This window comes from Protomyctophum bolini (genome assembly GCF_963924005.1).
Source record: "Protomyctophum bolini genome assembly, chromosome: 19".
NCBI classification, from domain to species: domain Eukaryota; kingdom Metazoa; phylum Chordata; class Actinopteri; order Myctophiformes; family Myctophidae; genus Protomyctophum; species Protomyctophum bolini.
In genome coordinates this window covers 16,561,934-16,575,848 of record NC_137880.1, presented here as the reverse complement: position 1 = coordinate 16,575,848, position 13,915 = coordinate 16,561,934, and the positions used below count along the sequence as shown (strand labels likewise).

At 40.5% G+C, this 13,915-nt stretch overlaps 1 protein-coding gene across 1 annotated transcript in view; it reads right to left on the bottom strand.

Annotated features, from left to right (window-relative positions):
* The window catches only part of LOC308334058 (uncharacterized protein C14orf132), a gene marked incomplete at both ends in the record, with an annotated part of 28,792 nt that extends 22,839 nt beyond the window's left edge, over positions 1 to 5,953 (bottom strand). Inside the window, one exon of the mRNA XM_080790646.1 lies at positions 5,927 to 5,953. Within this exon, the coding sequence (XP_080646772.1) occupies positions 5,927 to 5,953 (27 nt within the window). The remainder of the gene's footprint in view (positions 1 to 5,926) is intronic.
* Positions 5,954 to 13,915: the final 7,962 nt, after the last annotated feature.

Here is a 13,915-nt window from a genome sequence, read left to right as displayed (position 1 = left end):
CGGTTACCAAATGACATGGTTAATCCCACAGGGATTTCCCCATATTCTGATACAGCTTTTCTGCTCTACTGGGCAAGACAGTACAGGGAGACAATACAGAGATGGAAGAGTCTGATTCAGTTCAGTCTGAACACAGATATACTTTCTTGCCTCGTTTGCAATTAGAACTACAGTCTTCTACTGTCACTTAGCAACACCATTGGTATTTCCCCATAATTTTTAGGCTTTTCAGATCTATTGGACAGGACAGTATAGAGGCAGGAAAGCGACAGAGAGCTGGAAAGAGCCGGATTCAAACACAGATATACTTTTTTGCATCGTTTGCAATTTTAACTACAGTCTTCTATACTGTCATTGAGCGACTCCACAGTGGTTTCCCAGTATTTTTACTAGGGCCTTTCAGCTCTGTTGGACAGGATAGTGTGAGACAGGATAGGAGTGGACAGATGGGAAGAGCCTGTTTCAAACAGATACTGTACTTTCTTGCCTCGTTTGCAATTATCACTACAGTTTTCTACTGTCACTGACGGTTACGCACCGCCATTGACCAACTCCACTGCAACCATTTGCATAATCAACTGCAGATATTTATTTTACGACTTGAAGTTCATTTAAAGGTAATACAGTATAGGCTAAAAGTGTTTTTTCTTTGTTAAAACAAAAGGTTTAGATTCTTATGCTAAAAGTTCTGATAGTAATCACTGCTATAGGGTGTTTATTCAGTGGGGTCTGAGGCCTCATTCACGCGTATCAAACACCAATCAAGCACCCCCCCCCCATCAAACAAAAATGTTTGGTCAAACTGTGACTCCCATTGGAAAAGCATTGTGGTGGCCTAAAAAAACCCCCAAAAAAACCCACCAAACATTTGCTTGATTGGTGTTTGATACGTGTGAATGAGGCCTCACCGTGTCTCCATGCAGCGCTTTTAAACATCAAATACATTTTCAGGAGGGTAACACATTTCATCCAATCAGGAGAGAGAACCCCTCAAAGATAATTTGCAATATGTGTCTGCTTATTTATTTGTTTCATCACTTCCAATTTCAGTTTGTCTTGTATTCTGTATGTGTTCTCTCTCTCTCCTGATTGGATGACATTGGTATTTCCGACCTGAACATTTTCTGTTTAGCTGGAGAGACTGTTGCTGAACAATCACTATAGCAATGATTGCTATGGGAATATGGAGCTATTTAACACTTAACTTTGACACAATATTGCATTGTCATCTTCCTTGCCCCTTGTTCTATCTCTGTCACTGACGCACGCACGCACGCACGCACGGTTGTAAGAATGCAGTTTGCATTCTTACAACCATGAGAAATGTGCAGGACGGCTTTCAAATTTTTCGTGGAACAGATATTCTGTAAATAATTCCGCAATCACAGAATACTCAGAGAGTATGGTGTCATAATTTCACAGGACTCTCAGACTCAGACTCAGAGACACCAGTTGAACACATTCACCAAGTAGCTATGCCATTAGGACAACCTGTTCTTTCCACGAACTGACTGATGGAATAAATCCAGGTGAAGACCATTAATCCAGGGGTCCCTGAGGGTGTTCCAGGCGTTCCCTAGAATTATGTTAGTATAGCATCCTATTTTATACTTAGGATATAAGAAAATAGTTGATCTACAAGCTCACAACGTAGTTTATTTATTTCTGAAAATGTCTATCTTGGGAGATTGTGAATAATAATAATAAGAAACTTTCTCTAATGGTGGCCCTCTGCACCATTTTCTTTTTCAGCTGGGGTCCATGGCCGAATACATATTTGTTTGAGAAAAATCACACCCGTGTGAACCGAGTGGTGCAACTCCCCTCTCTCTCTCCCCCCCTCCTCTCTCTCTCTCTCTCTCTCTCATTAGCAGGCAACAGTGCAGCACTGTCTCTCTCTCTGTTTCTGGCACAACAGCGCCCCTACTGGTACTCATACTGGTGCTCATTAACCAACACATTGAACAACACATAGTGTTGGTTGCACCACTCAAAAATGTCTGAGAAGCTCTGCAAACCAGAGACTTGGATTGCACAAAACAACAACAACAACCCTGAATCTTAATGCTAGGGCAGCATTGCCAAAACTATGAAAAACAAGTGTCCTATTTTAATGTCCCTAGAGCAAGAGCATACAGCTTAACTGAAGTTTAGCATCGCATTGCAGCTAAAAGCTACAGTACAACATTTCTTGGGAAAAGACAAATTTAATTCGTCACAGAAAAGAGAATGCAAATTAATTAGCAAAGAATAAAAGGCCTTGACGTCCTGTGCATCCCTTCATTTCAATGTGATATAGATGGGAAAGCAATAACGGAAGCCTTGATTGCAATTATGTGCGAAAGAATTGCCCCTCAACTTTAGTTAAGCACCCTTCATCGTCTGTCAGGAGCAAGTAAGTGCAGATGTTAATTTGAACGAGAGTTCCAAAATGAAGGATGCGATTTAAGACGGACAAGTAATTTGGCGTCACCGTCGGCTCTCATTATACTGTAAGTTGGAAGGACAGCCAAGTCTAACAGAGATGATAGCACATTGTTATTCGTGCCCTATCTTGTCTCTCTGTTCCCAACAACAATACCTTTGAATCGTACAAAATAAATGGTTCTGTTTTGTTTAGTATACTGACCGATACATCGGTTTGGCTTATTCAGGTATCGGCAATTATGCAGCTGTCACGGTTTTTAACCACTTTCAACATGGTGTCCCTAATATGGGCATGCTATTCATATGGGAAAAACGTTCAAAAATAGCTGCTCTACAAGCTCTCAATGTATCGCAACGCATTGTGAGCTGGAATCAGCTTGAAATGCGATGAAGCATCGGGATTGACAGAATCGTCATCGGACTAAAAGATCAGTGTGGCTCTGGCATCAAATAGACCTGTAGAGTTATTGCATAGGACCTAAATGGAAACATTTTGGTGCTATCCCTTTTGGAATAAGTGTTTGACTGTACTCTGTTGCTGTTTTTACATTTATGTCTAATAAACTATTCAATCAATCAATCAATCAATCAAATTGGTCTATTTGATTTGGAGAGAGAGAGAGAGAGAGAGAGAGAGAGAGAGAGAGAGAGAGAGAGAGAGAGAGAGAGAGAGAGAGAGATTGAAGTTGAAAACCAAAGTTATGTCAAATGGACTCTGTCGATCCGATGGATGAGTAGACAGGCAGTTATTTCCTTTTAGCGTGGCTCCTCATGTGGGAGCGTATATAGCCCCATCTATCCCTGGGACCCACAGTCCTCCACAAATCAAAAGGTCCCATGCACACATTTAAACATCACATTCACAACCACTCCACAAGAACGCAAGATGACACGGTGACTTTGAACATATTGGATTACAGATTCAGAAACATAGCTTAAGATTTATACCGGTATAGTGGTGTGACCGTGTCAGTGTGTCATGACTCATTCATTCAAAGTGCAGTAGTGCCTATCGGTTCACAAAGTGAGGTCTGTGGAAAGGAATATGTTTACCCAATATTTACCCAATAAATTACTTTATTTCTATCATTTAACTACCCGCTGATGTATTTGAGTCACAGAGAATTTCCGTTTGTAAAACATTCCTTAACCGTGAATGAATCCAAATATGACGAAAATCTAGATGAATGGAATTAATTAGAGATCTGATTTAACAATAACTAAACTATTGACAAATGTTGACTCACTGGCACAAATATATTTTCAGATGGAGGTCTGTGACCGAATACTTTTTTTTAATAAAAAATGTGGGGGTCACCACTGAAGTAGTGCATATTACTTAAACATGCATACTTATATCTGCAGACCTGAACATATTGGACATCCAATTGCATTATTAGTTTCATCTCACTGGGTGTTTGTAGGGATCTGTTATGTCATGGATGCATCATCTGCCTCTCTCTCGCCTCTTGTCTTTCCAAAGCCTGAGTCAGCCAGGAAGGGCCATGCAAGTTATGTCTGTCTGTCTGTCTGTCTGTCTGTCTGTCTGTCTGTCGACAGCATCCACAATGTATTTTCTATAATAATAATACATATATGCACCAGCAAATCCCTAGAGTTTGGATGTTTATCAATATTTTCTCTACAACATTATTAAACACCTTCCTCCCCTGCGGAATAAATAACAATAGTGTCTGTCTGTCTGTCTGTCTGTCAATCCATTTGTATGGCAGATTGTCTATCAGTCATGCTGTCACACTGATATTGAAACGCATTTGGGATGGCGAGATGGGAGAAATATCCATGAAATCATGATGTACGACTTGCAGATCCCATAGTTTATTATCTTAAGAAAGGTATTGTGAGAGACGCATTGATGCACTCCATGTCAAATTATGCCATCCCCTTTGGGCATTACGGGGAATGCAAATTGATGTATAGCCACTCTGGGCTTTGGATATGAAATTTTTATAAGCACAGCTGAGCAGTATTCTCAGCTGAGACCTGAGTGATGTCTGATGGACAGCCTCAAGTACAGAAGTGCCTATTCACACGGTGGCTAATGAAAAGTGACAGTCATAGGTCAGCAGTTGTATTTATTTCAGTGGTGATACAGCCATGGCCAGTCAACAGCCATTCATTTTACTCTAGGGCTGCAACTATCCATTATTTTCTTAGCAATTATGCTATTGATTAAATTGTTGTTTAATCAAATCATTATTATTATTTTTTATAATTGATTAAATTGAATGATGACTTATTACCTATCACTGTTATGTCTCTTTTTATCTATTATCTTACTTTCAATGTTTCCATTTTACAGTTTATTTCTTTCATGTGTTTCATCTGTTTTTCTGTTTGTCACTCCTGTCCATGTATTGATTAATTTATGCTGTGTCCTGGTGTTAAAAATAGCAGATCTATGTCTCTGTCACCCTTATTATTTCTCTCTCCCTCTTTCACTCACTCGCTCGTCTGCTCACGCACGCACACACGCGCACACACACACACACACACACACACACACACACACACACACACACACACACTCACTCACTCACTCACTCACTCACTCACTCACTCACTCACTCACTCACTCACTCTACTACTGATTCTCTCAATCTGTCTGTCTTTCTTTTTCTCCCCCTCATCATGCATGCACCTGCTGCCTGTCTCACAGTTCCACACAAAACCACTGCTGCTGATGGGTTCTGGAGGAACAGCTATAACCCATATGGATATTGGGCTGTCGGTCACTTTGATGCAATTGGAGACTCTTGTAAACTCTTTACGATTTGTTATAGGCCATAGCCTAATAATAGAACCTATAGTGCAGACCTATAATCACCAGGTAACAGGATAAAAACCAGGAGAAGACTTCTCTATAGGCTATGCTATGTTTTCCATGGAGATCTGATCTGGAACTCAATTTACTCAAACGAACTGCACTTAAAAACGGACATTTGCGTATTAACTTTATGACCATTCTAATTGCATAAGCTAGATCAAATCGTATTATACATGCACTTTTTTTAATGATTGAGGAATTCCTGCTATGGCCGTATGGACATAAGCCTATAAAAATATGCGCGTTTGCGCGTTGTGCGCACCGATGGCGCGCGCATATTGTTACCATTGATTAGCCTACAAAAGCATAAACAAACAAAGAAATTATTAAATGTAGGGATTGACTAATCAGAGAATGCATGTAGTAGGCTATTATGTTATTGCCTATATGAGCACATACCAATTTCGAGTCGCCATGATGTTACCATTAACATATGGCGACTCGAAATAGACTTCAATATCTTTTCAAAATTAAGTTTAACAATTAAGGATATATAGCCTGAGTAACTTCACCTGCGTCATGCAGTCAGTGCGCCACCTTGAGCAATACAAATGTCTGCAATTATTTTTCTCTGCAAACGTTTTCGTCAAATGACCTGGACACGCACAACATGACTTTTAAAACACCCCATAAAATGTTAAGGCCACTTACTTGCGCTGCCATGAACGAGAGATCCATGCTGATTGGGTTTTGATGACAGTCTAAACTAGAATAGTGTCGATTCGTCCTGGTCGACATTAAAACTCGCTCGCAGTCAGAAACGGCATCCCCCAGTCTAGCCTGCGCGTCGCCTTAAGTGGAATAAATCGGTTACCGTGTCTTTACCGTAGAGTGCGTAGACTTTACCAGGAGGCTGCCAGCAGGCTGAGAGCGCAACAGCATCTCAGAAAAAAGAGAGATGGAGCGCGCCACCGAGAGAGAGAGAGAGAGAGAGAGAGAGAGAGAGAGAGAGAGAGAGAGAGAGAGAGAGAGTTGAATTTACTCCATAAGTGAATAGTCTTTCTGTTATGACCCACAACAGGCATGTATTGTAATTTGTTCCCGTTAAGGACTATAGGTCTATTATGTGAGGTAAGGTACAGCTATTTGAAAATATGGCTATATTTAATGAAGGTATTTTCACCTTCACCAAGTAATTCATCATCATGTCCTGTTCCAGTGCAGCGGTTAAACGTATGATTAATGACTGTTTGATGAAGGAGTAAATGTTTAATGTGTCTATTCCAGTCTATTTCCAGACACGCAATGATTTTTCTTTCTCTATATCCTCTCACTCTGACGCACAGCAACAAACGCACACGCACACACACACACACACACACACACACACACACACACACACACACACACACACACACACACACACACACAAAAACATATTTGAATAGTTCAAATTGCCAATCACAATGTGTTGATGTAGAATGTAGATCGGCTATAGTTGAACAATTTTCATGTTTTTAAAAATAGTAAAAAAGAAAGAAAGGCAAAGACGTTTAGGGATAAGGGGTTTAACACTGACGAAAATAGGGCCCCATGTCTTGCGAAAATATCAGAGCTACAAGCTCACAGTGCATCGCATCACGACATGCTGTGAGCTTGCCTATTTACCCCAAATGTTCCCCTAATATGACAGCAGGCCCAGCAGGGATAATAGGGTTCATGCATGTGGCTAAGAGCGACAGGGTGGCCTAGAGGTTAGAACATTTTTACAACACGGCTAGTCGGCTTACTCGGCTACACACCATAATGGCTAATGTGTGCTCAGTGCATGTCTCTAAGCAAGACCTCCAACGTTGCTCTGGGTAAAACCATCTGTGCAGTGAGTTTTGAGTCTGGGTCTGTCTGTGTATGTGACTAACTTGTTGCCTTCTTTGTCTCTGCCCTGACTAATTGTCAATTTCTTGTCACTCCCACTCATCTGCTCACTCCCAGTCAGCCAGTCAGAGTGGAGGTTCACACCTGCACTCCATTCGTTTGTCCCAGTGACTCAGCCATATCTAAACCCTGCTAGTGTTCTCTGGCAGATTATATCCCTGCCCTCTGCTCCTCAGTCCCACCAGTTTGCCGGCATTTAGTTTATTTTCTTTTTAAACCTGGATATGCCTGGATATTGACATATATTGGATTTGTTTACCCAGGATTCTTTGTGGACTGTTCATCGACTTTAAATTTGACATTTATCTGTGAGCTGCTGAATTTCAAAAGAAACCCTGTTTAACCTTCAGCCTGTTTCTGTCCGCTTCTGGATCCAGAAATCATATCCTAACACATCCAAGTCAAATCACCTTTATTTATATAGCACAAAAATATATATACTGCATGATGGTTGTACTTGTACGCCTCTCTGCCAACCAGCCACCGTTTAATTTCATACTGTCCAGTACATAGTATAGTATAGTGAATGGAGACTTTGAAGGAATTTAATGGACTTTTTTGTTACGTCACAGTGATCTTGACCTTTGGCCACCTATAATACTTCTTCTAATCAGTTCATCCTTGAGTCCAAGTGGACATTTGCTGCCAAATGTTGTGACCTTCCTTCACGGCGTTCCTGAGATATCGTGTTCACAAAGTTGGGACTGATAATCGGATGGACAACCCAAAAACATAATGCCTCCGGGCATGGCAGTCAGCCGATGGAGGACTTCAGCTAAAGTGCTTTCCATTCAAGATTGAAACATGACGACAAAAGCATTGAGGTACTTATTATTTCCTTGAACTCCTGGCAGTGTGCACAAGAAATTTGGCACCGCTCAGTCCAGCCCTGGAAAAACACATTATCGCACATAATCTCCCTTCTTTCCTTTGGCCTAGCAGTGATAATTATAGCAGAGACTACTGGCTAAATAATGCAGAAACAAACAAGCACGTGATGTTCTCTGAGACATCTATATTTTACTGTACTCTATATGTCCAAATTATATTTTTGTCCTGATCCGTATACAGTCAGACACTTTCACCAGGATAAACCATTTATTGCAATGATATTGCATTCAATGTAATTTTCAAATAATCTATGTGGGGTTAAAGGGTAACTTGATGCTTAACTCATTTAGCTGCAGGGTTAGGTACCCCCTGGAACCCTCCCAAGGACAGCTGGGGGTCCCTGTTACCCCTCTTTGAAAACCACTATATTACAACATCCATCAGATTTGTTTTGCATGCAAGGATTAATTTGCCAGAACAATTGCAGAGACACCCAATATCTTAAAATCATCAATATTTCATGACGTGCCACTTTTTATTCTCAGACGCTGGGTTCTTTGAGGTTTGAATGAGTTACGAATAATCCTCCAAAAGGTATAGAAACTTTTGAAGGAGAACTAACCAGGGAAAATGACATTGATGGATCTCAACATCTTCATTGTGTCACCAGGGGGGCTGGTTGAAGCATGGAGTTGTTGGTGCTCTGTAATGCTTTTCAGCCATTAGCTGTAGCCAGGGCAAAGTAGAGGTTAATTTTGGAGGAAAGTTTGATTCACTTTTTTCCAGACTTTAATGACCTTAAACTATTTGTCTGTCACCTAGTTGGCGACAGAAAGTACTGCACCAGTATACCAGGCATTTTCTGTGTCGTCAGTTTCTAGAGCTGTTATATTTCAGAAAACTGCATTATTGCATCTTGCACAAGAAATCCTTTTTAGTCCGTCTCTTTATTCCTCTTCCAATGACTTCCTGACTGTCTGGTTAGTAAATAACCTATTTTCTGTGATATTGGCATCTCAGCAACTGTCCCTCGTAAACACGGCTAATCTTTGAAGCAACAGACACACACACACACACACACACACACACACACACACACACACACACACACACACACACACACACACACACACACACACACACACACACACTTTATTCATCCAGGGTTTGTCTACTCTATACTGATTCAGTTTAATGACTACACACATTCCTACTGTTCACACTGGCAGTTGGCAGCTGCACCAGAGCACAAGGCGATTAAATTCCTTGCTCAAGAGCACCTTAGTGGTATTTGTTGAGTTGGTGGAAAGCATTGATAATGGTTGTCTAACCACTTTAACCCTTAGTGGAACTGACCTGAGTTGCAACTGTACTTGGACACTGTTGGAGTTCAAGTGGCTATAAGTATGGCAAGTCTAGTCTATCCATAATGTCTGTCCACTTTGGTCATGAAACATCTTGAAAACGACCATGGACTTTGCTTTGCAACTTCATGCTTCATGGCACAGGTGATTTTAGTGACCAAATATTAGTATTGTCACCATTACGACAATAGTTCCAATTGCACACAAGATATCTCAAAATTGAACTGGTTGCCATGAAACAAGCTGAGCGCATTCATGCTGCCTGTATGATCAACCCTACTGAATTTGGTAACCCTCTGGCCTTTCCTCTAGATTCTCTAGAATGCCAAAATGTCCACTTTCTCAAGTTATATTTCAAAATATATTTGGTTGAAGTGTCCTTGAGCAAGATGCTTAACCTATACTATAACTATACATATAAGTGCACCATGTACTATATTTATATTCCCTGGAGGATAAATCCTCCTTTCTTCTAGCCTTAGGCCAAAAGACACTTTAAAAAGCATGGTACTTCACTTGAAATAGTTTGCTGTACAATATTCATTCATCCATTCAAATCCATTCATATTTTAAGGATCGCAATGTGATCAGTTCAAAGTGGTACCACCCACCCGAGCCTTTGAACAGTGCTTTGAACTGATCACAAATTTAGAGTGACATGTTGTGAGCTTTTAGATCGGCTATTGTCATCGTGCGACATGATGTGCAAACCGGGAATAAATCAGTCTTTATATCCTTCCTTCCCTAATCCTTATAGTGTATGTGTTCCTCTCCCTGTGCCAGCTCGTCTTTGTACGCAGTGTCAAGCTTTCCAGCCTTTTTTCTTGCCTAGTTCTATTGCATTACGTACCAATTGTCGTCAGTTAGCATTGGGCTACTGTAGCTTGCTTTAGAACTGTCAACTTAATGCGGTAGTTTTGCGAGTTTAATGTGCAGTTGGGGGTTTTCTGGTTCACTGTCCTCCCAGTGTAGGCTAGCGACAAATAGTAAAAATAGCTGATATACAAGCTCACATTGTGCAGAAAAGACATATAAGATCTGCAATTTTCAGTCCCTGCCCATCACCACGGAGGTTGTGGGTTCAAATCCACTGTGTTTCATACGAAATGTAGTCCTACACATGCCATGTTGAGGAAAAACACAGTGGGTTCAATTTGTCTGAACAGTCGTAACAGCAATGAATTTGTTTGTAACACCTGTTTGGTCCTCAACATGGCAGGTTTAGAACTACATTTGCAACCCATGAATAGAGGGTATGCATGTGACATCATCATCATACCCGGAGGTTTTATGCGGGAACACATACTGACAAACAGAAAAGTCCTATCTGATTGCATTAAACAACATTAAAGGATGTTAAATTCACTTTGCCGCTCACTTTGTCAGTTGATTTGCCATGCACTTAATGCATGCAAATTCCTTCTATTGGCCCGTGTTCGGGTGAGGTAAACCGGGCGAGGAGGGTGATATTGGTCATTGCACATACTCCTGTGGCCTGGGGGCGGCACCTGTCAGCGGGGAGTGTTGGGCAGGAGGACTAGGATGAAGGCTCTACGTCCTCCTGGCAGGTGAGTCAGTATAGGATACAACAGTAGTTGGCATAACGATTAAATTGGGGCGAAAAAGGGCTAAAAATGAATTGGCTACTCTAAATTGTATTAAAAAGAATAATAATAATAAAAATGTGATTTCTCTGCCTATAAGGACCACTATAAGAGTCTTCCGTGGCCAATTGGCAGCTGAGGATGGTTGCTTTAGCCAGAATACTGCCACCTGATAGGAGACACATTCTCCATGCGTATATTAAACCTTGGAACTTGTCGTCTTGCTGTCTGGGTCTGCTGTTTGCTTACAGACGAATACTTAACCTTGCTGTCTGAGCCTGCTGCTTGCTTACAGAGGGATGGTGGTTTAATAACTGCACCGAGGGTCTACAAAAGCCACAGCACAAACGATCAGCCTTGTTTACTTTCCCTGCACACTATCAGACAGACATACTGTATATCAAAATACAATATGAACAGAACTGAAGTAAGATGCACACTAAAACAATAAATTCAATAAATCAAAAAGGAATATAAATATAATTTCCGTTAAAGTATAAAATCTTTGGTCCGACATCTAACAGTCCAACACGCAATAGTCAGAGACCCAACCCAAAACCCTAACCGCACGCGGAAGCACACGCACACTCACACTCACGCGGGTGAGTCTTAACCACCCATGTATGTTGCAGTCACGGCTCACGGGTGAGTCTTAACCGGCCACATGTGTCTTAACTGGCCGTGTATGTCGGAGCCACGGGTGTGTGTTAACCGGCCACTTATGTCGGACTATTGGTACATCGGACTTACTTATGCCCCCCAGCCCCTTGAGATGCAGCATCTCATATTCAAGGGGGACTCATAAAACATGAATGAAGATTCATAGAAACATACAGTACACACATACAGATTATTGCGACTGTAGGTCACATTTACTATCAAAACCTGCATTTCCTGTTCATTCCATGTTGATCTGACGCCCCTATGCCAAAGCGCCAGCACGCACACACACACACACACGCACGCACGCACACACACGCACGCACGCATACAGCTTGCTCACCCTCTTATACAGTATACATCAGTGTATTGTACGTATATGTCATTGCTGGTACAGTTTGCCGTAATAACCAATGCGAGTTTACCGTGCCGAACGTTGCAAAGTTCTCCTTAGCCGACTCAGCACTGTTCGTTATGTACGATACACACAGAATCGTAATTCATGTTTTGGGTTGAGCGTTTTCCCCAGCTGTCACTCAAAGTGGCTCAAAGTGACTATACTGGCCAATCTCATTTGGTCCTTGATATGAAAAAGGTTGAAAACAACTGACATAAGGGAAAAAACAGGGGCGCCACATGTACACAGACAGACACCGTGATCGATGACACCATGCACTTTGGTGAATTTGACTTGAATTCATATAAAAAAACTAATCTTAAACTCTAAAACTGCTGTTAAGGTAATGACAGGGCAATAGTGCGTCGAGCCAAAAATTGTTTCCAGCCACACAGGTGCCTTGGGATTTTGTGTAAACCTAATATAGTCAATATACTGTATGCAACTATACAGTTAAAAAGCTTTAAAAAAGTTTAACCTTTTTTATATGAATATTAGTTTTTATTGGATTCTTTATATAGCACCCATTCTTGAGATAAGGGACAAAACCTTTTTCAAACTGGATTTTTTTTTTTTTTAAGATACATTCAAATCAAATAGATGTATTTGTAGACACAGGTCTCAACTACCAATCTTGAGAAGGAACAGGTTTTTCGCATAACATTTCTTTCTAAAATGGGACATTTATGCACTTAATACCTGATTCATGTCAACTCCGTCAGACACACTAAAATCCCTTTTAATTGAATTTTATCATTTCAACAATAATATAAAGTCCTCAGTTATCTTATAATGGCTTTCAGTAATCAAGTTAAGTAATACAAATCTTTTAATATTATTTTGTTCCAATATCACACTATTATGAAATATCCAATTTCTCAAAACCGTCATTTCAACCTTTATTTTCAATATTATAACATGAAAACCATGTAAAAAAAAAAAAAAAACATCATTACACTATCATTTCAGTTGGTGTTTCAATACATAAGCACAAAAGATTTGACAGCGAATTTTCTATTTCTTTGGAAATTAACAAAAACATCACGGGACGAACGTCTGACGGAGTTGACGAACATCTGACGGAGTTGACACGTTTAACTGATTTAGGTTCTAGACCACCTAGGATCTTGATTCTGGTGACTAATCCCACATTTTCAAGGATGAGGAATACAGTGGTACTATTTAGATTTGCCCTGTGAACATGGCAGCCATTTTTCAAAATGGCCGCCAACTTTCTGTTATTTCCCAATAACTCAAGTTCTACACCACCTAGGATCTTGATTCTGGTGACTAATCATACATTTTCAAGGATGTGGGATACATTGGTACTATTTAGATTTGTCCTGTGACCATGGTAGACATTTTTCAAAATGGCCGCCAACTTTCTGTTATTTCCCAATAACTCAAGTTCTACACCACCTAGGATCTTGATTCTGGTGACTAATCATACATTTTCAAGGGTGAGGAATACAGTTGTACTATTTAGATTTATCCTGTGACCATGGATGGTAGACATTTTCAAAAATGGTGGACCTGCTATTATTTTACCAATTTACTCTGAATATTATCAGAATAATATAAAATCTGTGAATACATTTCTTACCAAGAATTTTCTTCACCAATGTTTGTAAAGGTGTCTACTAACATATCCCACATTGGTTTCTATTTGACCACCCTAGGGGCATGTTTGACAGCTGCTGAAAGTTGGGTACCATCAACAACCAATATAAGGCTAAATGTTCTAAATTTCATTATGCTTTAAGTAGCATGTGGCATGTCAAACTAGGGGCTTTTCATGATTCTGGATCCATTCCAAGCATTCGTTTTGCACAAAAAACACTACGTTGGCTAAAAACGGCCATAGCCATCATCACAGATGTGATGAGGTCAGCACATGTCGGCACATTTG